Source organism: Desmodus rotundus, chromosome 3 (genome assembly GCF_022682495.2).
Source record: "Desmodus rotundus isolate HL8 chromosome 3, HLdesRot8A.1, whole genome shotgun sequence".
NCBI classification, from domain to species: Eukaryota; Metazoa; Chordata; class Mammalia; order Chiroptera; family Phyllostomidae; genus Desmodus; species Desmodus rotundus.
Window position 1 is genome coordinate 196,950,473 of NC_071389.1, and position 23,310 is coordinate 196,973,782.

At 44.1% G+C, this 23,310-nt stretch overlaps 2 protein-coding genes across 3 annotated transcripts in view; one reads left to right on the top strand and one right to left on the bottom strand.

Moving 5' to 3' along the window:
- Nucleotides 1-4,601: 4,601 nt before the first annotated feature.
- On the bottom strand, nt 4,602-15,797 carry PHF5A (PHD finger protein 5A). Of its 2 annotated transcripts, XR_011651054.1 has the most exons (5): nt 15,470-15,797; nt 15,031-15,054; nt 14,361-14,527; nt 13,370-13,544; nt 4,602-7,321 (listed from the first exon to the last, which is right to left on the bottom strand). XR_011651054.1 is itself a non-coding variant. In XM_024579487.4 (4 exons), exons 1-4 carry the CDS (start codon nt 15,519-15,521, stop codon nt 7,232-7,234), a joined length of 333 nt encoding a protein of 110 aa, XP_024435255.1. In that variant the 5' UTR covers nt 15,522-15,777; the 3' UTR covers nt 4,602-7,231. The 2 variants fall into 2 exon arrangements, 1 of the variants encoding a protein (XP_024435255.1); XM_024579487.4 differs by lacking the exon at nt 13,370-13,544 and having other exon boundaries at nt 15,470-15,777.
- Nucleotides 15,798-15,941: 144 nt separating this feature from the next.
- ACO2 (aconitase 2) overlaps nt 15,942-23,310 on the top strand; it is a 42,964-nt gene continuing 35,595 nt past the window's right edge. The window contains exon 1 of the mRNA XM_024579064.3: nt 15,942-16,091. Within this exon, the coding sequence (XP_024434832.1) occupies nt 16,056-16,091 (36 nt within the window). The 5' untranslated portion in view covers nt 15,942-16,055. The remainder of the gene's footprint in view (nt 16,092-23,310) is intronic.

Consider the following 23,310-nt stretch of genomic DNA (forward strand, 5'->3'; position numbering starts at 1 on the left):
CATCCCCCACACTCTTGAGTGCTTCAGCTCTTGGGACACCTCCAGGGACTACTTGCCATGTGCGTCAGCGAGAAGCATAGCGTCACACACACGCCCCCTTCGCCATGCCCCAGTCCTCCCCTCTCCTTCTTTTCCCTCTCCCTCCTCAGTCTTCTCCCCTCCCTTCCTTCCTCCCCTCGCTTTTCCCCTCCCCATTCCTTCCCTCTTCTCCCCGCTTTTGTTTTCATTTCAACCAGCACGCCCTGCCCGGGCAGAGTCCCCGCCGACCCACAGGGTTCCAGAGAACTGAATAGCTAAAAATATACCTGGTATGTTAGCAACAGCCTTCCCATTGGTCGAGTACGGGGGAGAGGCGGCATCTGATTGGGTTTTCATCCAACCGCTGGGACAAGGGTTGGGGGCCCAGAGCCGAGAAGCCGGGCCCTTGGGCCGAGCAAGCGTTTGCGCAGTGGGGCATTGCAAAGGCTGCTGGTATTCGTAGTTATTTATTAGAGGTAGCCATGGAAATATGTGGGTTTCAATCCTAATTCTGCCACCAATCATGTTATCTTGATTTAATGGCAATAAATCTCTTTACATCATCAAACTTGTCTTCTCATCCTTAAACTGGAGATCGTGTGGATTAAACATGATACTGTGTGCAAAGCCTGACAAATAGTTGCTATTCTTAAAGGTAACCATTCTGGCAAATTACGTTTTACACAACCTGTGTTCAGTTCAATGTGCATTCCCCAATAAGAAACCTCACAAGACAGAATGGTAAGAAAGGAGCGGGTGAGCTGAAAGGAATTCTCCTAGAGTGCCTCAGGAAGCGAGCAATGTCGTCCACATAAGCAGATGCCAGGGTGGAGGACTCCTACCGTTCAATGCAGGCTGAGAGAGGGTGGACCGACCCCTGGAACGAAGGCGCTGAATTAGTGTGTTCATGTTTTTATTCGTATTTCTCCTGCACTGCTGGGAACGTCACTAAAAACGAACTGAGAAATCCAGGCTCCTTCTCAAATGGGAGCCCTGTGTAAAGGGCTAGCGTGCAACTAGGAAAAGATAAAACACAGGGGAAAAGGTAATCACCCTCCTTAACTGCTGATGTCTCCATTTATGATGTGGTGAGAAAGATGTTTTTTCTCTTCCCAACATGATTTCATCTTGCCAGGGCTTGTGAGCAGAATCCCGACTCAAGCATTCCACAGTCCCTTCCCATTTTGAATAATCATCTCTTCAGAAGCACACACCATGTTTTAGAAATGGTGAGTTTCAAAGTAAACGTGCAGAGGGGAGAGGTGGGGGCAGCTCCCCTGAAAGTAAGCAAGTTATGCCAGATGTTATGTTACTCTGACAAGTCAGGCTGGTCATAATTAGGACCAATTAACTGTCAGGGGTGAGTCACTCTCATATATACATGCCAGGGTGACAAGTTTTGTGGTTTCTTTTATGTTATCCAAGAAAACAGTCACTCAGTTTGATTCTTCAAATACATTGCCACAGTGGGGGTAGGAACAAAGAAAGCCACAGCAGAAACTGGCTTTGGAGAAGAGTGATTGGATGTACAGGGCAATACAGTGAATTCTAGTGAATTCTAGTAAACCAGTGAACAAACCTATCTTTTGCTGAGAGTAACATTTTAGTCTAGGTGGTGGATGGAGTTGATAAGGAACTGAAAAACTGGGAAAAGATGGGAATTGGAATGTTTTTTTTAGGCACAAAAATTCCAACCAAGGCAAAAAATCTTTCCACTTTATGTCCTAGCTTCAAATTACTATTAAGCAGCTACAGGTCAAAACAGAGTGACAGTCTCTCTGAAATTTAGTCATTTCAGTTTGATTCCCTGGGAAGTTAATTTTCTTAATTTAAAAGCTGCTAATTGGGCCCTGGCCAGGCAGCTCAGTTGGTTAGATTGTTGTCCCAATACTTCAAGGTTGCGGGTTTGATCTCATGTCGAAGCATATACAAGATGCAACCAATGAATGCATAAATAAGTGGAACAACAAAGTGATATTTCTCCTTCTCCATATATATATAATCCGCTAATTGGCGGGCCAAGGTCCACATCTGTTGGCATAGACTGACACATTAAAAATTTTTAAATGAGTTGACCTTTTAAAAAATTCTGTCTCAAGGACATATTTTCATTTGCTTTTAGGGAGAGAAACATCAAATGGTTTTTTTTCTCTCTCTCTTTTTTTAAGGTTTTACTTATTTATTTTTAGACAGGGGAAAGAAGGGGGAGAGGGTGAGAGACATCAATGTGTGGTTGCCTCTCATGTTCCTCTTACTGGGGACCTGGCCCACAACCCAGGCATGTGCCCTGACTAGTAATTGAACTGGCGACCCATTGGTTTGCAGGCCAGCGCTCAATCCACTAAGCCATACTAGCCAGGGAAATTGGTTTTCTCTTGTAAGCACCCTGACCAGGAATGGAACCAGTAACTTAGGTATGTGCCCTGACTGGGAACTGAACACATAACCTTTCAATTAAGGAACAACGCTCCAACCAATTGAGCCACACCATCCAGGGCTTAAAGTGACAATATTTAAAAATTGGAAGATTGTACAAAAATCTTATTTTACCTCTTGTCCTTAATTCAAAAGATCTGATAATACTGGGCATTGAGGATGACAATTCTTTGGAGTTGAATGGCAGCCGTCTCCTTTAAAACAGAGCCTGTGCACTCTGGTTCTCCCAAGGTCCCCACCCCCCCATTATCTCCCAGACTGGAAAGCCAAGGGTCAGATACCATTTATCATTGTGTTTGGGCTATGCTTACACTCCTCCCTTTTCAATCAATTATATATTCACCCTGACTCCTGTGTTTGTGACCCCTTTTCCAGTTTGATGTAGTAATTTTTTGAGGGGCTGCCTGTTGTGTGCCCTGAAGTGGTGGGAGAGGCAAAAAGGAGCTCAAGGATCTTATGATCTAATTCAGTTTTGAAACTCTGCGGTGTGATCCATTAGTAGGGTCATGAAATCACTTAGTTTAATGGATTTCAGCCAGAATCTTTAGAATAGAATGGAATAAAAGGAAAATACTGGATTGCAATACACACAGTAAATATTGTTTTATGAAACTCATATGTGTATGCTAGGCATGAAGATAGTCCAAGTGGGATTGTTGTGGGGCATGTGGAGCATTCATGAGATGTCAGGAGCTGAGAAGGAAGAGGTACTGAGTTGGCTGGCTGATGTGAGGGTGAAAGGGTACTTCAAACAAAGGAAAACAGAGCCAAGACCACAGGAGTGTGCAAGGAATGTCCCTTCAACTGCCTAGTGATGAACAGAGAGAGAAGTGGAGAAAAACCTTGGGGATAGGGGAGAGAAGGAACCATTTGGAGGACCTTCAGTGCCAGGACTTAAATGTTTCTCGGTGAAGAAGTAGAGACTCACTGTAAAAGAACCACTATCTTTGCCTGGCTGGTGTAGCTCAGTGGATTGAGTGTGGGCCTGCAAACCAAAGGGTTGCTGGTTCAATTCCCAGTCAGGGCACATGCTTGACTTGCGGGCCAGGCCCCTAGTTGGGGGCATGTGAGGGACAACCACACATTTTATGTTTCTCTCCCTTTCTTTCTCCTTCCCTTCCCCTCACTCTAAAAATAAATAAATACAATCTTCAAAGAACAAACCCACCGGGGAGTAGGGTTTTCAGGAACTACTATAAAGGACACATAGACAAAACCAAGTGGGAGGGTGGAAGTACGGGAGGGAGGTGGGTTTGGCTGGGGTGGGGTAGAGGGGTGAGAAGAAAATGCAGACAACTGTAATTGAACAATAAAATAATTTAAATTGTTAAAAACAAAACCAAAAAAAACACCCTCACAAACCCACCATTTTTGAAAAGCTTTCCCAGTAAAGGTCAGGCACTTACAAGGTCCAATTTTTATTTTATTTACTTTCAGAAAGAGAAGGGAGGGAGAAACATCAATGTGAGGGAGAAACATCAGTGTTAGAGAGAAACATCGATCAGCTACCTCTTTCTTCTATGAGCCCCAATCAGGGACTGAACCCGCAACCCAGGCATGTGCCCTGACCAGGAATCGAACCTGCAACCTTTCCCTTTACGGAAAGATGCACAACTGAGCCACATCAGTCAGGGCTAACAAGGTCAAATTTAATCCTTTGTCTCAAAAAGGTGGGCACTATTGCCAGTATTTAGTAGATAAAGAAGCACAGAAAGGCTCAATGACTCACTAAAGGTCAGTAGCAGAGCAGGAATCAAGGTCTCATTATAAAGCCGACACACTTCTCGTTACTTTTTTTTTTTTGAGCAGGAGCAATGTAATAAGTGCGATGTTTAAAGATTAATTAATCATATCCAGGAAAGGGAACCACTTTCTCTATGTAGGTAGTGCTCATTTCAGCACTGGAGAGAGTAATTTTGAAGCCCGTTCTGATTTTTTGTGGCCATACACAATTATTATTTTAATTCTCTTCACAGAACTGTATACTGTTAGAAGTGAAAATTCAGCTTGTAAGCGATGTTTTCCCCACAGAGAATTTGTACTATCATTATGCCAATTTTTACAATCAAAAAGGAATTTCTGAAGTCCAAGGTAGACAAAAATTAAAATCAAAACCATTTACTTTATCTCAGGTGTTTTTTAACTCATTTATTGCATTATATTGTTCCCTTGGTCTCTTAAAAGAAATGAACCAAGAACGGGATTATGGAAGTAGGTGACAAGAGGAGTGGTGTTTGGAGGCATCACTGGGCTAAGGCCAAACTTGCCCCATTGGTTATCAGCGTGGAGGGGGTATAATCTCTGACATCCTACTGGGCATTATTCTTTCATTTTTAAAGATTTTATTCATTGTTAGAGAGATGGGGAGAGAGAAAGGGAGGGAGAGAAACCTCAATGTGTGGTTGCCTCTTGCGTGCTCCCCACTTGGGGACCTGGCCTGCAACCCAGGCGTGTGCCCTGACTGGGAATTGAACCTTGGTTCGCAGGCTGGCACTCAATCCACTGAGGCACACAAACCAGGGCTGGGCATTATTCTTACGTTTCCATGGAAGATGTTTTGGAAGCATTCACATGGAGGTTGATAGAGCACTTGGGAGTGTTTTGCTGAAATTAAGGAGTTTTGGAAACCTTTGTAGATGCCAGATGTTACATTGACCAGGGTGGTTAATAAGCAAATTTTAAAAACGTAATTTTTTTTTGCGAAACATTTTGACTCATATCATACTTTAAAATCACTATGGACTCAATGACAATTCTAATCATAATGTGAAAATGACCTGTTCTCTGCAACATTTTGACATACCATATCCCTTACCTGGTGCTTTAGAACTCCTTAGCTCCCAAACACATCATCCGGTTCAGATCGTCTCCCCTCATCCCCTTTGCCTACAGGTCCCAACATGTACTTCAAAGCCCAATTTATTACCTGGTTTCCTTGACTTACATTATTTATTCAGTACAGAGCACCTGCTACCTGCTGGGCAGGACAGACTTGGTTCCTGCCACCACAGAACACAGTCTACTAGCTGTCCATAATTACCAAATGCTATAAACTGAATGCTTATGGTGCTCCGTAGACATGTAAAAAGGAAAACTTAGATTGGGGGTCCAGAGGCATTTTTGAGCAAATACTTAGCTGAGGTCTGAAGGACAACTAGGAGTTAGGTGATCAAGAGTGACTGAGCTTAGAGAGGGATTAACAGGTAAAAAGCACTGAGGCAGGAAAGAGAGCAGCAGTTTCAGGAACTGAAAGGAACCCCAGTGGCTAGAGTGCAGAGAATTGGTGGCAGGAGACAAGATGGGGAAGCCGTAAGGATTTTTATCTGTGTGACCGTGAACTTGCCCAAGCTTCCCTGAGGTGTCCCAAAGCTGGGTCAAGAACCCTGCCTTTGGCCCTGGCTGGTGTGGCTCAGTGGATTGAGTGCTGGCTTGTGAAACAAAGGGTCCTCGGTTCGATTCCCAGTCGGGGCACATGCCTGGGTTGCAGGCCAGGTCCCCAGTGGGGGGTGGGGGTGGGAGAGGCAACCACACACTAATGTTTCTTTCCTTCACTTTCTCCCTCCCTTCCCCTCTCTCTGAAAATAAACAAACTCTTAAAAAAAACAAACAAACACAAACCCTTCCTTTGTGCATTCTCGGGGTTAAAACTCCTTTATTAAATTCCTGAAGGTAGACAGTACATCATGAATAATCAAGTTCTGCTGATTCTTCCTGTGGTTTTGCCTCCAAGTTGCAGGACAACCTTGGATCAAGCCCTTGGATCCTAAAGACTTGTAACCATTTCCAAATCAATGGTGTTGGAAGACCTACTTAAACCAGGTGCCTCAAATTATGAATGTGCCTCAAGTTAACCTGCTTACCACCTCTACGGGGCAAAAGTACAGATAGCTGAGTTAGGGTTAAATGTCTGAATTTGTCCTCAGTCTATTAATTTAATTAAAAGAAAATCCTTAATGTGAATATATATGCACTTTATGAAATAAATCAACTAAACTATCTCTTCAGTTCAAAAATAAAGTTGGACAGCAAGAAAAAATGTTAAGTTCCTAAAATTGACTTTGGTCTACCTACAATGAAGAGAACAGCTAGTTTTGAATTCCGTCCAGTAGTAATAAGAGAATGAGGCGCTCGATGAATCCCAGTACTTCTATTCTGAATCACAAGTTCCTGGGTGACTAAAACAAATTCCTAGAGTTAAACTTAAATTGGACAGTGATCAACTACCAGAAAATAAACACCTCCTTTATTAATACAATAGCAACAGAAAGGGTTTTCCATTTTCTTAAAAAACAGTAACAAGAACCAGCACTACCTGGTAAATGTTATCAAGATTAAATGCCCACATCTATTGTTCCACGAGCTCCCTGCCACACTGCGGATGTTCCATTAAAGACAACTGCCATCAGAGCTGTTGTGTGAACACAGGCACCTCACAGTCAACTCAAGAACGCTGAAAGGATACTATTTCTGTTTTAGAAGCTCTTGGTGTAGAGAGAACTTATCGATGTGGAAGAGTCTTGCTTCTTGAATGCAAGAAAAACCATGAACTAATTTATCATTTTTTCTCAGATACAGTCCACCAGAATACTCTGTGATGATCCCTTTCCATTCCTATCACCTCATCGGGGTGAGAGGAGAGGAAAGGGTGGGAGGGTGCCAGTGTACTAAGAGGCATTCGGGCGATGTTCTGTGCTCCATTCCCTTTCTGTTGGCAGTAGTAGGCATTTTTTCTGGCAGCTGTGGCGGCCTGATGAAGGGAGGGAAGGCCACCCACCAATCACCTCTTCTTAAAGCCATATTTTTTCCGTTCATAGAAGAGATCTGTCTTAGAGCTCCCCAAATTGACAATCTTTGGGCAACCATCTCTCTGGAAAACAGAAGAATAGAGAAGTTGTCAGAAGTCTTTGGGCCTATACTGAGAGGAAATTAACATGAAAATAACTTCTGGATTATTGGTCCAGCCATACATCTCACCATTTGTTATCCTATTCAATCAATCATCAAGAACTTACCAAGCAACTAGAATGTGCTCAGGGCCCGTCTACCTTTCCAGTGGCCTGAGCTTACAATGTTGGATTCTCAGCCCACGTCAGTGCTAATATGACACAGTCGAGGCAGGATCTAAAACTCTTAAAATATCCAAAGGGTTTTCTTCTAGTGAAAGGTAAAAGTAACAATCATCTACAAATCAAGCTCTCTAGCTCTCTTCCACTATCCCACAAAAGGTGAGACTACCACCAAGGAAGGAAACTGAAAGACTTCAGATAATAGTACCTTACATCTTAAATCTCACAGGAGGCCCTGGCTGGTGTGGCTCAGCGGATAGAGCGCCAGCCTGTGAACCAAAGTTCACCGGTTCGATTTCCAGTCAGGGCACATGCCTGGGTTGCAGGCCAGGTCCCCAGTAGGGGGAGTACTAGAGGCAACCACACATTGATGTTTCTTTCTCTCCCTTCCCCTCTGTCTAAAATAAAGAAATAAAATTAAAAAAAAAAAAAAAAAACCTCACATGAGGACACCAGGTTTGATGTGTCCTTATTAATTCACTCAATGTGACACATGGTCCTGGGGGAAGAGTGTTTCAGTGCCCTGTTGATGTCCCTACTCTGATTTGTAATGACACGCTCCCCTGGCCATTTTGTGAGATTTGAGCTTGAGTGGTTTCGGTGAGGCCCCTGGGAAGCTGTGCTCTGCAGACGTGATGACTCCATCAGTTGATCTGGAATGACGGGAGGAAAACTGCGACTTGCTACTGCATAAAACCTTCCAAGGTCTGATGATCTTACTTAACATCCATGTCAGAGGAGGCTGCTTCCTGTGACACTGGGCTATAGAATGAACCAATAACGTCCTTAGACACCTCATTTCTAATGCAGCTGACTCCTCTTTTCAGGGACTGATATCAACACTACAAAAATATCTGAACCCTGGCTGGGCAGCTCAGTTGGTTAGAGGGTGGTCTTTATAGGCCAAGATGCAGGTTCAATCCCCAGTCAGTGCACATCAGAGAATCAAACAATCAATGCATAAATAAGCAGAATAAATCGATGTTTCTATTTCTCTCCCTAATATCAATTAAAAAAAAAAAAAAAACCCAAACAACCCTGAAAACATAGAAAGCCAACATTAACATTTCATTATTTTCTAGAAAACGTGTACCATGTATTACATTGAGAACTACGATTTGTAGAGTTTGGTGTGCTGAGGGAGCCAGGCTATGGGCCCAGCCCCCACTGCGGCTTGCTCGGTGAACTCTAATAAGCCATGAAGTTTGTATTGAAAGCCCTAGTACAAATGAGGGAACAGCTGCCCCTTCTTTTGCTCCAGGTAGCCTGACCTTGAACACAAGAGTGCTCTAAGACCTTTAGAGATGCTACGAAATGTGGCGTGATAATAACCTGTTTAGGCTTATTGTGCTTTACTGACTTGTGTGACTGTAGGTAAATCACTCTTCTTTGGACTCATATTCCTCAACCATAAAATAAGTAGACTGGTCAATGTTTACAAATTTGTATTTATCTAGCCCTAGAGAGTCTTGAGAGACGCCACCCCAACACCTGCAGCTCCATTCTCATTCAGAGCCTAGGTTAAGGTGGTGGGCACTGAAGCTAGGCAACCTGGATTTTGGTAAGTGTATTAACCTCCCTATGACTCATTTTAGTCACATTGGCAAAACCTACCCCCTAGAGTTAAGAATCAATAAATATACTTAGAACAGTGCCTGGTGTATAGTCAGCTCTTAGTAAATTTAAGAAATTGCCAAAACCAACTACCAGCAATTTCATAATGGTTCAAACACACACACACACACTCTTTCACACAACTTCAGTTTAAGATATTTCTATGAAGATAGGACTCTACATATTTTTTAAGGAGTTGATAAACCCATGTATTGGATTATTACATCTTTGGGGTTTATGGCATTTTCTCTCATTGACTCACAGGTTTCCTGTTTTCTCACCTAAACTCCTCTGTTTTTTCTTTTCTACGTATTTCCTACGGGTCTCATGGTTGTCCCTGATTTCTACCAATGCTGTGAAAGGTAAGGGTGTGGGCACTGGAACTGGCTGGCTTTCACTGGAATGCCTGTGAATGGAGAGCAAGGGAAGGAAAATGGAAGGGCTGGTAAGGAAACTTGGAGGATGGCACAGGAGAGTATCTGGGAGTTCAGCTAGAAGATGTTTTAAAAATACCTGCAAATTATCTGCCTCATGGCAGGACCTCTTCTAGCAACTATATGTGTGAGTACTAAAACTTACATCGTCTGTCACACCTCCAAAGGACAGACAGATTTCCCCATTCCTAGCACAGGGAACTATTATTTTAGGCAGCTGTGTATTGAATTGAATGCCCAATGTAAAAATTTTATGACCACTTTTACCAAAATTTCACAAAAAAAGTAGACCCAGGACCGCCAAATGCCTGTTTCCCTTACACTAAACATGCCCACTAACACGTCACCAGGAGATCCCTAAGCTGGGCTTCTGGAGCAACCACCAAGGAGAACACAATGCCTCTGGGTTTCATTCCAGGGGGAAGCTGTGTGTCAAGTTCATTTCTATGGCAGGAGAGAAAGCTACAAAAGTTACCCTGTACCAGTGTCGAAAACCCAGGGCTTTCTAGTAAAACTTTAAAACACTAATCATGTACCAAAATATCACACACCAAAGGGAAATCTGTACAGAACTGAAATGCAGGAAAAAAGTCAATTAAAAATTCTGAGATCAGAAAAACACACTTACTGACAATGGGTCCACAGACACCTCTATTTCTTACAAATGGTAGCAAAAATGTATGAACAGGTGACAGTGGCAAGACCTGCTTCATTTTATTTTAAAAAATTTTTATTGGCTTTATTTAATTTTTTTTTAAAGATTTTATTTATTTTGAGAGAGAGGGGAAGGGATGGAGAAAGAGAGGGAGAGAAACATCAATGTGTGGTTGTGTCTTACGTGCCCCCTATTGGGGACCTGGCCTGCAACTCAAGCACATGCCCTGACTGGGAATCGAAGTGGCGACCCTTTGGTTCACAGACCTGTGCTCAATGCACTGAGCAACACCAGCCACGGATTTTTATTGATTTTAGAGAAAGAGAGGAAGGGAAGGAGAGAAGGAGACAGAGAGAAACGGAAACAATGATTTGTTGTGACACTTATTGATGCATTCATTGGTTGTTTCTTGTCTGTGCCTTAAATCAGGATCGAATCCACATCCCCAGTGTATTGGGATGTTGCTCTGACCAACTGAGCTACTCAGCCAGGGAAAGACCTGCTTTATTAACAAACTTGAAGGTGAAATGTTGCCCATCCTTCTGGCAACTGCTGAATGAACACCAATGATATGAAAACTAGACTACACACTGGTTTGGGTACTATGAGTAGCACTATGTTTTCTATCTGAAAGTTGACTTTTAAAGACCTTCACACTTTCAGTAAATGCATCCATGAAGTAACAGGGCTTATCACTTCCTTTTTGTAGATTTCCCCAAAGCCACACACAGCATGTTAGTAGCAAAGCCAAATCCTGAACATGCGCCTTCTGCCTTCCAGTCTGGTGTTTTTTTGGAACAGGGCTTCACAAGAACCAAACTTTCCACATAGTCTAGGAAGTTACGAGATAATGTTGAATTTGTGAATTAACTTTAAAAAATACCATTTATCTTTTGCATCTATCTGCTCTGCTGGTCATTGAAATGGGGAGAAGAGACTGGGAGAAATAGCGAGCGGGAGGCGCACACATCCTTAAGCACCCTGAGAGCAATGTTAATGAGGTAGTCAGAGTTAAGGGCTTTGAGTTAGACCACGCATCCTCAAAGGGGATGAAAACATCTTTGATATTATAGTGGTTTATGATCTAAAGCTCCTCCTTGTCCAACTAAGTCTTATTCCTTAGTTTTTAATTTCTTTTGTTAGGGAGGAAATTTAAATTTTAACTTTTCTCCTTGGGGGGCAATAATGAAAAACAACAGCAGCAAAACAACAAATAACCCACAAAAAAACAGTTGTGAAACACCGTGTTAGAAAGACCTCAGTTCTAGTCCTGGATCTGCCACTTACTTGCCATGTGACCTAGAGCCAAGTTGCTTAATTTTGTTTTTCTTTTAAGATTTTATTTATTTATTTTTAGACAGAGGGGAAGGGAGGGAGAAAGAGAGGGACAGAAACATCAATGTGGTTGCCTCTTGTGCACCCTCCACCTGGGACCTGGCCTACAACCCAGGCGTGTGCCCTGACTGGGAGTCAAACCAGTGACCCTTTGGTTCACAGGACGGTGCTCAATCCACTGAGCCACACCAGCCAGGGCAACACTTCTAAGCCTTAATTTCCTCATCTATATCCATACCATTTTTGGAAAAGAATGTTCAGCATAGTGTCTGGCACTTACTAAGAACTCTATAAACGTTAGCTGCTATTTTGTTTTCTGGTTCAGACCACTGAGAAAACTGGAGTAAATAAAAGGAGTAAAGGAATCAACAGTTACAAGGGATCAAGACAATGCTGCATTAGAAGAAACCACAAATTACTCCTCTGGCAGCAACCCCCAAGGTATTATCCCTGACTCCTGAGTTATTTTTTTTTAAAGTTTGATTTTAGAGAGAGGAAGAGAGGACAGAGGAGAGAAAGAAAGACAAAGAGAGAGAGAGAAACATCGATTTGTTGTTCCACTCATTTATGCATTGACTGGTTGCTTCTTATATGTGCCAAGATTGGGGATCCAACTCACAACCTTGGCCTATTGGGACAACTCCTGAGTATTCTCGAATCTCTGAAAAACTATAGAGCAGCCCTGGCTGGTGTAGCTCAGTGGACTGAATGCGGGCTGTGAACCAAAGGGTCACCGGTTCAATTCCCCATCAGGGCATATGCCTGGGTTGTGGGCCAGATCCCCAGGGAGGGCCACATGAGAGGCAATTAATGTTTCTCTCCTTCTCTTTCTCCCTCCCTTCCCCTCTGAAAAAAATAAACTTAAAAAATCTTAACACCCCCCCTCAAAACCCCAACCTACAGAGCACACCCAGCTTAGTTTGTTGATCTAATTCCCCTAAAAATGGTTAAAATTGCAGGAAAAGAACAATAATGATGGTTGGTTTGGTTGCAGGAAAATTTCTGCACAGGAAAAAGTCTTAGGCTCTTAAGCTACATGCTGATCTGTAAGATGAGAGGCTGGATCATGTCATGGAACTGCTTTGTGTTCCTTGGAAACTACTGCTGAGTAGTGTGAGCTGGGTGCTATCTCAAATATCCTCAGAATGAATTCCTGTATAATGTGAAGTAGCGGAAGTGAGTCTAAGACAGTGCTCAGGGACAGAATGAAGCACAAGGATCCAAAGGTATCGGGTCACGCAGACAGGAAGGTGAGTCAGACGGCAATTAACATTAAGCACTCTCTGGCTGCATGGAAGCTTATGCCAGATAGTAACTCTAGCTACAACCATGAAAAAGTTCAAGAAAATTTCCTTAATGGACTCTTTAGCTAGTTTAAGATCATTTGTACTTTCCGCTTCACTGCTGTTGTCTTACCATGATTTCGCTGCTATAGACTATAAATTACCAAATACCAACTAGGTACCAGACAGTTTGCAATGGGAACTCCTGTGGATGACTTGGAGGGGCAGCACCAAAAATGTGTCCCATGCTTACAACACGTCAGGGACTTTACCAAGAAGTGGGGAAAATGGGCTTCAAATGCACAAACTAACATCCTTTCTCTGAAGGAGTGGAACTGAGCTGATTCAAGCAGGATATGATTTGCCAGTCATAGGTAAATAAATGCCAATCAGGGCTTAGGTCAGGAGAAATTTCAAATCACCAAATGAAGTTATGTTTTTCATACTTCATCTATGACCCTTCTCATCTCCCTAAGTAAGACTTAACTGTGTGAGGCAGTCTTACCTGGACGGATATGTCACACTGACCTGACTGGGGGTAGGGAGAATCCAAATGCTCAGACTGCTGAGGTGGCTGGGTTGTTTCTGCTCAAGATGGGCACATCCGACCGGAAGGATTTATGAAAGGACAATGCAGGCTGACGCGACACCACTGGGTTTAGTCGGACAGTCTGGGTGTGCCACTTACTAGCTGGGGAAGGGACTGTAAAATGGAGATGATAATAATCCCTACTTAACAAAGTCATTGTGAAGAATAAGGGAAGTAATGTCTGTAAGCTACCTACTGCTTGCTTATGGGTACATTAAGAATCACACGTCTTTTGCCTCATTCTAGATTAGGTACCAGATACCTTCTATTCGCCTATCGGTACTGTATCACACTTCCTTTTATCCTGTCAAAGGAAGAAACCACCACCAAGAAGTCTGCTAAACAAAGACAGTAAAACTCATTCTTACTGTGGATCTATAAGCCTTCTACCCTGCATTTGGTTTAAGAAGTGGAATAGCTGGCCACTGACACCACATGATGTCAAGAGGCAAAAATGTCATGAGACAGAATCACAATCAATTCTATGATATTAAACTAAAGGCATTCTTTAACTGCTTAAAGCTGACATCAACTTGAATTGTCCCAAATGCAAATGTCACTATAATCACCCAAGCAGTCCTTAATAATAGAAGGAATTACTGAGTGGGTATTACACACCATGCCCTGTGCTGGGACTTACAAAATGTAGAGTGTCGTTTCCAAATAAAAATAGAGAGACAGCAAATAGAGAGAGGCCTCTCCAAATTGCTGGTGTTGACAAAGATTTGCTCCTCTTGCATTTTTACCCTTGATGGAAAATAACTGCCTTTTATTGTACTACACCCACCATGGCTCACAGAATTTGAAGAAATTATAACCCAGGTGACTAGCTGAACACGGTAAGCTCCACAGACCATAGGAGTTTGCCCTGGAAAGCAAAGTGTTTTTAAATAGAAGAAAGGTCAGATGCAAAGCTCAGAATACACTCACGTCCTTCTCCTGGATGGTGCACTCCTTACAATAATAGGCATCGGAGACTCCGGGGCCTCCACAGATCACACAGCGCCCCTGATAGGAGCCGTAGTTACACTCGTCACATATGCGCACCAGGGTGCAAGGGCGCACATAGGAGTCGCAGATCACACACTTGCCATCACCTGTGAGGACAAGAGAATGGAGTTATGCCCACTTGCAAGTACCTCAAGTCCTCTGCCCCCCTCGTGTACTGGGGAAAAACGCTAGTCTCCATCTGAGAGTGACTTTGGAGCCTTCTACTTTGGCATTGCAAAACTTGGTTTACTCAGTGTCCACCTCAATCCCCACCACAGACAGGAAAAAGTCAATCAGTTAACAAGAGCTTAGCACAGCACCTGGTAGAGGGTGTCCATTCAATTACAGGCAAAAACTGTGCGTGCTGGAGACGGGCTCATGCTACTTCCTGTCCAAAGCTACAGATTTTTCTCGAAATCTAAACATAGAAAAATGTGCACGTTGGAGTAGTGAGGTGGAGGCCTTTGGTGGCAGCCTGGCACTCAGTGTCCATGTGCTTCCAGGCACATCTACTTAAAGCCCTCTTTGCGGCCCCACAGGAAATGCCCGTTTGCTGTCTGCAGACACAGAGCACAAGGGTGGGGTGTTCGGAAGGGCGCGTTCCACTCACATTTTTCACACAGTCTTCCGATGGCTGCAAGATCAAAGATGGTAGAGTACTGTTAGAATTAAGAGTTTGACGAAGAGGGAAGAAACATCCTCGAGCTTGGGGTGGGGACAGAAGCAGGGACTTCAGTGAGCCCTGAGCGATTTCATCCGCCTTTACCTCATAAACTTTCCAAACCCACAGCTGCCTGAAGTCCATCACAGGTCCTGGACAATCCGAGTTTCTTGGATCCCACCCCTGCCACCCACCTTCGGCTCCCAGCACCGCGCTCCGCCCTCTTATTATTGGAGACCCCAAACCTGCGCGCTCCGACGCTTCGCGCCGTGAGGCGGGAAACGTGGCACCCTCGAGGCCAGACCCTAGGAAGAGACGGGACTCTCCGATTCCCCAACTCCTAATACCAACCCCACCCAGAGAGCCGCGGACAAGGAAGCTGTCTCACCAACACCAGCCTGTTTGCGGCAAAAGATCAAATCTGGGTGATGTTTGGCCATAGCTCGCACTCAAGCAGGTCACCGGAAGCTCCCGGAACTTCCGCCCGACCTTTAACCCCCATTGTTCCTGCCTCCTAGTCGCCGTCATTGGTCCTCCAGGCTTCCCTCGGCGGTCACAGTTTTTGCACCGAGCCTCGCTCGCTCTCGCGGGATCAAAACCTTTACTTTCCAAAGAGCAGTTTCCGTCGTAGCTGAGGAGCTACGTACTGGCAGGCCCCTGAGTAACAAAGAAAATGCCTTTCCCCGATTAGGATGGGAGAGACAAACTGAAGCACAAATATAAAATTTGCACTTGGATAAGTCATCTTTGTGTAGGCATTTACTCCCAAAAACGTTTTTATGCAGCTTTCTCCTCTTCCGTATTGGTTGCTCACACAGGAGCTCCGCCCACTGCGCACTTGGGACCTGGAGCCTCTTGGAAGTGCCGCCTGCACCGTGACGCCCTGCGCCAGGCCACGCCCCCTCCCCCAAGGCTTTAAGTACGCCTCGTGGGACGTCATCTCTCACGCGACCTCATCTTTGTCAGTGCACAAAATGGCGCCTTACAGCCTCCTGGTGACCCGGCTGCAGGTGAGCGAACTCAGGGCCCTCTGGGTTCATGGGGGCGGGGTGCCTCCCAGCCTGCCTGCGGCTGTGGGCGAGGCGAGGCAGGCCCGACCTGCGGTGACTTTTTGTGTACCTGTCTCGGCCTGGGGCCCAGCGTCATGCCCGGTCGTCCGGCGCCCGAGGTCAAGGCGTCCCCGCTCTGTCAGCTCTCCCAGCACAGTTCCCGCCCCGCGGGAAGTGTAGGTCTGAGCAGTGGCGGCCGGGTGAAGAATGGAGGCACTTCTTTCTCTTTTTTGAGGACCGGTTCTCCTTCCCTGTAGGGTTTCTTTCTGTTCCTCAAGGTGAGGACAAGGTGACTGCGGGGTACGGTCGTTGTTGAGCCAGTTAGGCTCAGAGCCTGAAGGCCTCAATTCACCTCTAAGAAGCAGAGACTTGCTAGCCAGGTGCACCTACAGTTGCCAGGCCTGGAGTCTGGAGAAGAAACTAGTGTCCTGTTCCATGTTTGGGGGATCTTGCGGAACACGTATCCAAGAATGAAAGGGGGTCTTCCGGCCCTAGACGTAGTAAATGGTGATAACAGTAATCTCCCACCTTTGCGCAAGGTCGAGAGACTGTTCTGGTTCCTTATCATATTTTGAGTCATGTAAACATCTGGTGAGATGATTATTCTCGTTTGATAGGTAATGACACTTCAGAAAGTAGGTGAAAGTTACTGCTGTCATCGAAGTGGCCTGAGCATCTTGTCCTATAGCCCCTCTGTTCTGCTTGGTCATGTCAACCTGTCCTCACAAAACTTTCTGAACCAGAGTGTGCTTTTTGAGCCAACATTTGCATTTTTGAACGTACCAGAATATTTTGAGTTTACGATTAGTTGCTTTTCAGTTACTAGATGGAAGGGTAGAGACTCAACAGTGTGACCTTGACCCTAAGAAAGCATCTAAGAAAACTGTCTGATTGCCACATGGGTTTTCACTCCTAACACGACAGCCCCAGAAAGGTGTACACTCAAAAGTTCCACATCAAGTGTGTATTTTGTTAATAAAAATAAAGCAATTATTTCTATATTCTCTGACAGTCTTTTAACTTTGTGACTCTATTTTGAATCAAGTGGCACAACTTTGACTTAAAAAGAAATTGTTACATGCTGTACTGTCAGGAAGCATTGATACTAGAAGGTTTTTTTTTTTGTCACTTTGCTTAAATTAAACCACGTGGTTAAAGTGAAATCATTTATCATAAAACACTTTTGATCTCTCAATTCTGGGCAAAGACAAAGGATTTTCCCTAATTCCCTTTTCAGATCTTTTGACTCTCCAGGTTAACGATGTGAAAATACTTAGTTGTTTCTTCCTGATCCTGCTCTCCCATGCTGTAGTGAAGCCAGGGAAGATTATTTAAGATAAATGATTACAGATTTACTGAGTTTGGAAGAGAGGACTAGTATCACAGTATTTTTAAACTGCAAAAGGATGTTAGAAAGCATGGATGTTACACCAATCTAGAAGGAGACCTGGGCTATGCTTCATGTTCTACCCTGACTCTGTGACCTTGAACAAGTTACTTTTATATCTTAGTTTCTTCATCTGTCAGTTGGGGATCACCTTCACTGATGAATTTATTGAACACTTGGTGAGTGGCTTGCATTCAGAATTTATGATGATTGTTATGAAGTTATGAGGAAGTAGAATATGCTTCTTTGTGACTATCATAAAGAAGTGACCATCATGTACACCTTCCTCTTTTATTTATTTTTAGAGAGGAGAGCTGGGGAAGAGAGGGAGAGAAACATCAATGTGTGGTTGCCTCTCACTTGCCGACACCGTCGTGTCCCCCCCCCCCCCACCCCGCCCCAGGGACCTGGCCTGCAACCCAGGCATGTGCCTTGACTGGGAATCAAACCAGTGACCCTTTGGTTTGCAGGCCATCACTCAATTCACTGAGCCACACCAATCAGGACCCAGCTTCCTCTTTTACAGAGGGAAAATTCTAGACTTTGAGAGCCTGGGTGAATTTCAGGAAGAGAGTCAGGATTAAAATTCAGATCTTTTTTTGTTGAGATGAATGAACAACGTTATACCTCGCTGCCTCCCAATAGCCAGGCTGTGTTAAGTAATGGCCAAATGGCCAGCTAACACTGTCCTCTGAAAACCTTGTAAATTTACCTTTTTTATATTTAGCTTCGTTTGAGATGTGATGGTATTCCTTTGGTTTGTCATGTCTGCAGAACCCTGTCTACCATTAAATTTTTTCCTACCTCATTCACTGTGTATTTGCTGAGCACCCATGACTGACTTCGGATACAATGATAAGCAAAGCAGACAATTGCTGTTCTCATGGAGTTTTCACTCTATTCTAATGTATTCTGCTCCAGAGAGCCTTGGAGATCTTTCTTACCCAAAGTCTTTTTCTTCTGCCCTTAGCTGGACCAAAGGTGAAGGTGGATGATAGAATGATGACAATTACTGCTACCACTAAGGGTTGCTAACATTTACCTGTGTACCAGTACTCTCACATGACCTTGTGAGATGGGGCAAACGTATTAGCCCTGTTTTATAGATGAAGAAATAGGAATAGAGCAAAAACGTAGATTAATGGTTAAGAGCATGGATTCTTGCTTCACACTACCTTCTTTGCTGACTGATGCTCACTAGCTGTGACTTTGGGCAAGTTGCTGTGCCTCTCTGCCTGTTCCTTCACCTGTAAGATACAGATAACAATAGTACTTCAGACTTCTCTAGTAATCATATTATAGTCACAATGTATTTAGAACCTGCCTGCATGTAGTAAGTGCTATGTACTTATTAAGTGAAATAAAATAAACTTGCCTAGGGCCTTATTGCTAGATGTCATTTGAATTGGCACCTTTCTTTTCTCTTTTCTTTCTTTCTTTCTTTTTTTTTTTTTTTTTTAAGATTTTTTGTTTGTTTATTTTTAGAAAGAGGGGAAGGGAAAGACAAAGGGAGGGAGAGAAACTTCAATGTGAGGTTGCCTCTCTCATGCCCCGTACTGGGGACCTGGCCCACAACCTAAGCATGTGCCATGACTGGGAATTGAACTGGTGATCCTTTGGTTCACAGGCAGCGCTCAGTCCACTGAACCACACCAGCCAGGGCTGATTCGGCACTTTCTGTTCCAAAGCCTGAGGTCCCAGCCCCTGCGCTCTACTGCTTTCCTTTGGCATCATGATTCAGCCTGTCGCCCAAGGTACCATTAGTGCCCCATGACCTGAGAATGGTGCTCTTTTTAAAAATTTTTTAAAAATTATAATTTATTGTTTATGCTATTACAGTTGTGCATTTTCCCCCTTTTGTCCCCCCTCCACCCCGCCCTGCCCCGACTCCCTCAGGCAGTCCCCACAGTTGCCCATGTCCATGGGTCATGCATATATGTTCTTTGGCTAATCCCTTCACCTTCTTTCAGCCAGTCTCCACCTCCCCCTGCCCTCGTACAGCTGTCAGTTTAGAACAGTGCTCCTTAAGTTGAAAGTGTTCTATCATTTGACAGTACCTGCTACCAGGTATAAGATTAGAAAGAGTGAAGAAAATGGAGGTGAAATTTTTGCCTTCTGGTTTCTATTACTTATTTTTGTGAAAAGGGCTATGGGTGGTACATGCAAGGAGTCAGGTATGTGCAAATCAATTCGTAGGTCTTTGGTTTTGCCGTGCGGTACTGGGGTGCTGAGTTTTCTTCGTGTCACTTTCAGGATGCATGTATATAACGTAACCTCAGATGTAAATCTGAGGTGGCAGTTAACTACAGAGAAGCCTGACTTTGGGCAGAAGTTAAGTTAAAAGTGCCTCAAAAAATCTTGTTTTCAGTTGTGAAACAGTTCATTCTGGTTGCATGTTCACTGTGGTACTTTCTCTGGTGTCCTGTAGTCAACTTGATTTGAATTGAGTGAGTGAGTGAATGAGTGAATGAATGAATGAATGAATGAGTAAACAAACTTCCAATCTCAAATTTGGGAGAGGGAGTCAAAGCACTGTCTTGAAGACCAGGGGAGCACACTGTTGCCTTTTAGACTAGCTGTTCCCAAATGTTTATGAAAGCTTACTCGGCGCCTGCGCCTAGCGCTGTAGTGCTGTTCTAGACCCTGTGAGTTCAATAGGGAGCAAGCATAACGGAGCTTATGTTGCAGTTCTGGGGAGACAGAAGATAAACAAGTAGACAAATAGGAAAATTGTAGCTACTAAGTGCTAAAAGGAAGATAAAATAGGATAGTGTGGTAGAGTAGGAGTGGGGATATGGCCTGGCTGGTGTTCTTGGGGTAGGCCTCTCAGAAGAGGTGAGATTTGAGCTGATACTTCAATAAGAAGGTAGCCCTTCAGCGCTGGCTGGTGTGGCTTTGTGGATTGCGCTCCTGCCTGCAAATTGAAAGGTCGCCAGTTTGATTCACAGTCAGGGCACATGCCTCGCTTGCAGGCCAGATCCCCAGTTGCGCGAGAGGCAACTGATGATGTGCCTCTCACACAATGATGTTTCTTTCCCTCTCTTTCTCCCCCACGTTCTCCTCTTTCTAAAGTAAATAAATAAAATCTTAAAAAAGAAAAAAAAGGTAGCCCTTCAGTATTTTGCGATGGGAGACTTCAACTACAAGGAACAGCATGGACCAAGCACCCAAGGTAGGTATGAGTTTAGTATGTTGAAGATAAGAAATAAGGCCACTGTGGCTGGGGTGTTGAGAGGAGAGGCCAGTCTGAGCAAGAGGTAGAGGAACCCAGGGTCATGTGTGCTGTGATAAGGATTTTAGATTTTACTCCAAATGTAATGAAGATTTTAAGCTGTGGAGCGACAGGATCTGACTTATGGTTGAGAAAAATCATTTAGGCTGCTGCTTGGATGATGGACCACAGAAGGGGTAAAAGAGGAAGCAGGGAGACTGGTGGGGCTGATGGAATTAATCACAGAGGACTGAAGGTGTCTAGGGTTAGGGTTCTGGTAGTGGAGATATTTTGGAGGCACCTGGGTTGGATTCGGAGTGTGAGGGATAGGGTATAAGTAAGGATGACTTCTGGCTTTGGTGCTTGAGCAATTGAGGGTTGGGTGGACTTGAATTCAGTCATCATGTGTTTGCATAGTACTTGTAAAACCTGGGTGTAGGCCGTAGCTTGTTTATAAATTCTTGATCTTTTTATTAGCTCTCAGCAAATCACCTGTATTTCACAGGTAAGGAAGCGGGATGGGGTCAAGTGCCTTGCCCTAGGGTCCCTCACTTGAGTATGAACATAATGCATGAAGTGAACCTTGTTCTGTCTCAGGCCTTATTCTGGTACCTGGCATCTCCAAGAGGACCATCTGGGTACCATTTAAAATCAGTGTTGCCCTGGCTGGTGTGGCTCAGTGGATTGAGTGCCGGCCCTCAAACCAGGTGGTGGCAGGTTCGGTTCCTGGTCAGGGCACATGCCTGGGTTGTGGGCCAGGTAAGGTCCCCAGTGGGGGGTGCGTGAGAGGCAACCACACATTGATGTTAATAAATAAATAAATAAATAAATAAATAAAATAAAATAAAATCAGTGTTGATGTTTGAGCGGTCTCTCTTTATTGGCTCCAGCTTTCTTTGACCCACCTGGTTCAGAAGGTGGTGGTGGGCCCTGGGCCTCTCAGCATAAGGGGAGGGGGACTGTGTGGAGGCTGTTAGCTGTCTTTAAAAAGCAGCACGTAGAATATCAAGAACCTGAGGGACAGTTCCTCTACCCACAGACTTACTGTGTGGTGTGGCTTTACACACTGTCTCAACCCTGTGGCCTTCAGGTTACACATCTGCAAAATGGGACAATTAATAGCTACTTTCCCGTTAAGAGGGGTCCTGAAACCCTAATAATACTTGAAAAGTTCTTTAAGCTCTAATGCACTATAAAAATTTGTGAATAGTTTCTGGTGTTACTTTAGGAATAGGCCATTTCTAACATTGAGAATAGGGACAGACTTTTTCCTCAGATTGTTCCAGAATGAACTTGTTGAAACTTTATTTGGCGGCCGGGGGGGGGGGGGGGGGGCGGGGGCAGGGGCGTCCTAAAAGGCATGGAGAATGGTTTTCTTGCATTCATTCTGCAAAGGCTGGGCCAAAGGAAAGGGCACCAGCTTGGAGCCAAGATTGGAATATTACCTTTGCTGTGTGGTCCTGGGCAAAACAGTTAATATTCTAGACAGGGGTGTCCAACCTGCGGCTCAGGATGGTTATGAATGCGGCCCAACACAAAATTGTAAATTTTCTTAAAGCCTTTTCTTTGCTCATCAGTTTTCCTTAGTGTTTGCATATTTAATATGTGGCCCAAGAAAACTCTTCTTCTTCCAGTGTGGCCCAGAGACTCCAAAAGTTTGGGTACCCCTGTAAGAGCCTCAGTTTCATAATCTGTAAAATGGGCCCAGTATCTTCTGCCATAGATAGTAGTTGTGAGTATTAAATGGGACCGTGTGTACACAGTACTTGAGGCAAATCTGGCACAGGGTATGGGCACTGGGTGAATGTTACATAGTCTCTGTCCCTAACCCCGGAGAGAGCCTGCCACCTCCATGGCCACAGCATTTACCTGCAGCCCATATGTTTAAAACAGACTGGCTCCTGGGAAATTGCCTGTTCTTTCTATAGTCTCCATGGAGACTGGGTGTGTAGTAATTGTTCAGGAAAACCTTTTGGGTGCTACTCTAAGAGTTGGGAGAAGAGGTAGAAATGAATCCACTGGTTTCTTTTATTTATTTATTTTTTAAAATATTTTATTTATTTATTTTTAGAGAGGAGAAGGGAGGAGAAAGAGAGGGAGAGAAACATCACTGTGTAGTTGCCTTTCATGTGCTCCCTACTGGGGTCCTGGCCCGCAACCCATGAATATGCCCTAGACGGGGAATCGAAGCGGCGGGCCTTTGGTTTGAGGCCAGCACTCAATCCACTGAGGCATACCAGTTAGGGCTTTTTATTTTTATTATTTTTTAAATTCTGGATTGGCACTGCTTGGTAAATTTATTGAAGGGAAAGGTTAGTTTTCTACACAGCTTTATAAGTAAACTTACTTAAACCCTCACAATTTAAACATGTTAAAATTATGAGGAGTCCCTTCCTAAAACTACATCATCCTGAGGTTCCTATATGTTACTAAGTTGAAGGGCAACATTGAGAAAACAAGCTCTAGAGTTACATTTACAGTATTTCCATCATTAAATATTACATTCCGCCCAGACCATTGTGGCTCGGCGGGTTGGGTGTCATCCAGCAGAGCAAAAGGTCTCCAGTTCAGTCCCAGGTCAG

Coding starts and splice junctions, on each gene's coding strand:
- PHF5A (XM_024579487.4), bottom strand. CDS start 15,521: ATGGCCAAACATCACCCAGATTTGATCTTTTGCCGCAAACAGGCTGGT. Junction 15,055..15,469: donor CCGCAAACAGGCTGGTGTTG/GTGAGACAGCTT, acceptor TTGATCTTGCAG/CCATCGGAAGACTGTGTGAA. Junction 14,528..15,030: donor CGGAAGACTGTGTGAAAAAT/GTGAGTGGAACG, acceptor TTGTCCTCACAG/GTGATGGCAAGTGTGTGATC.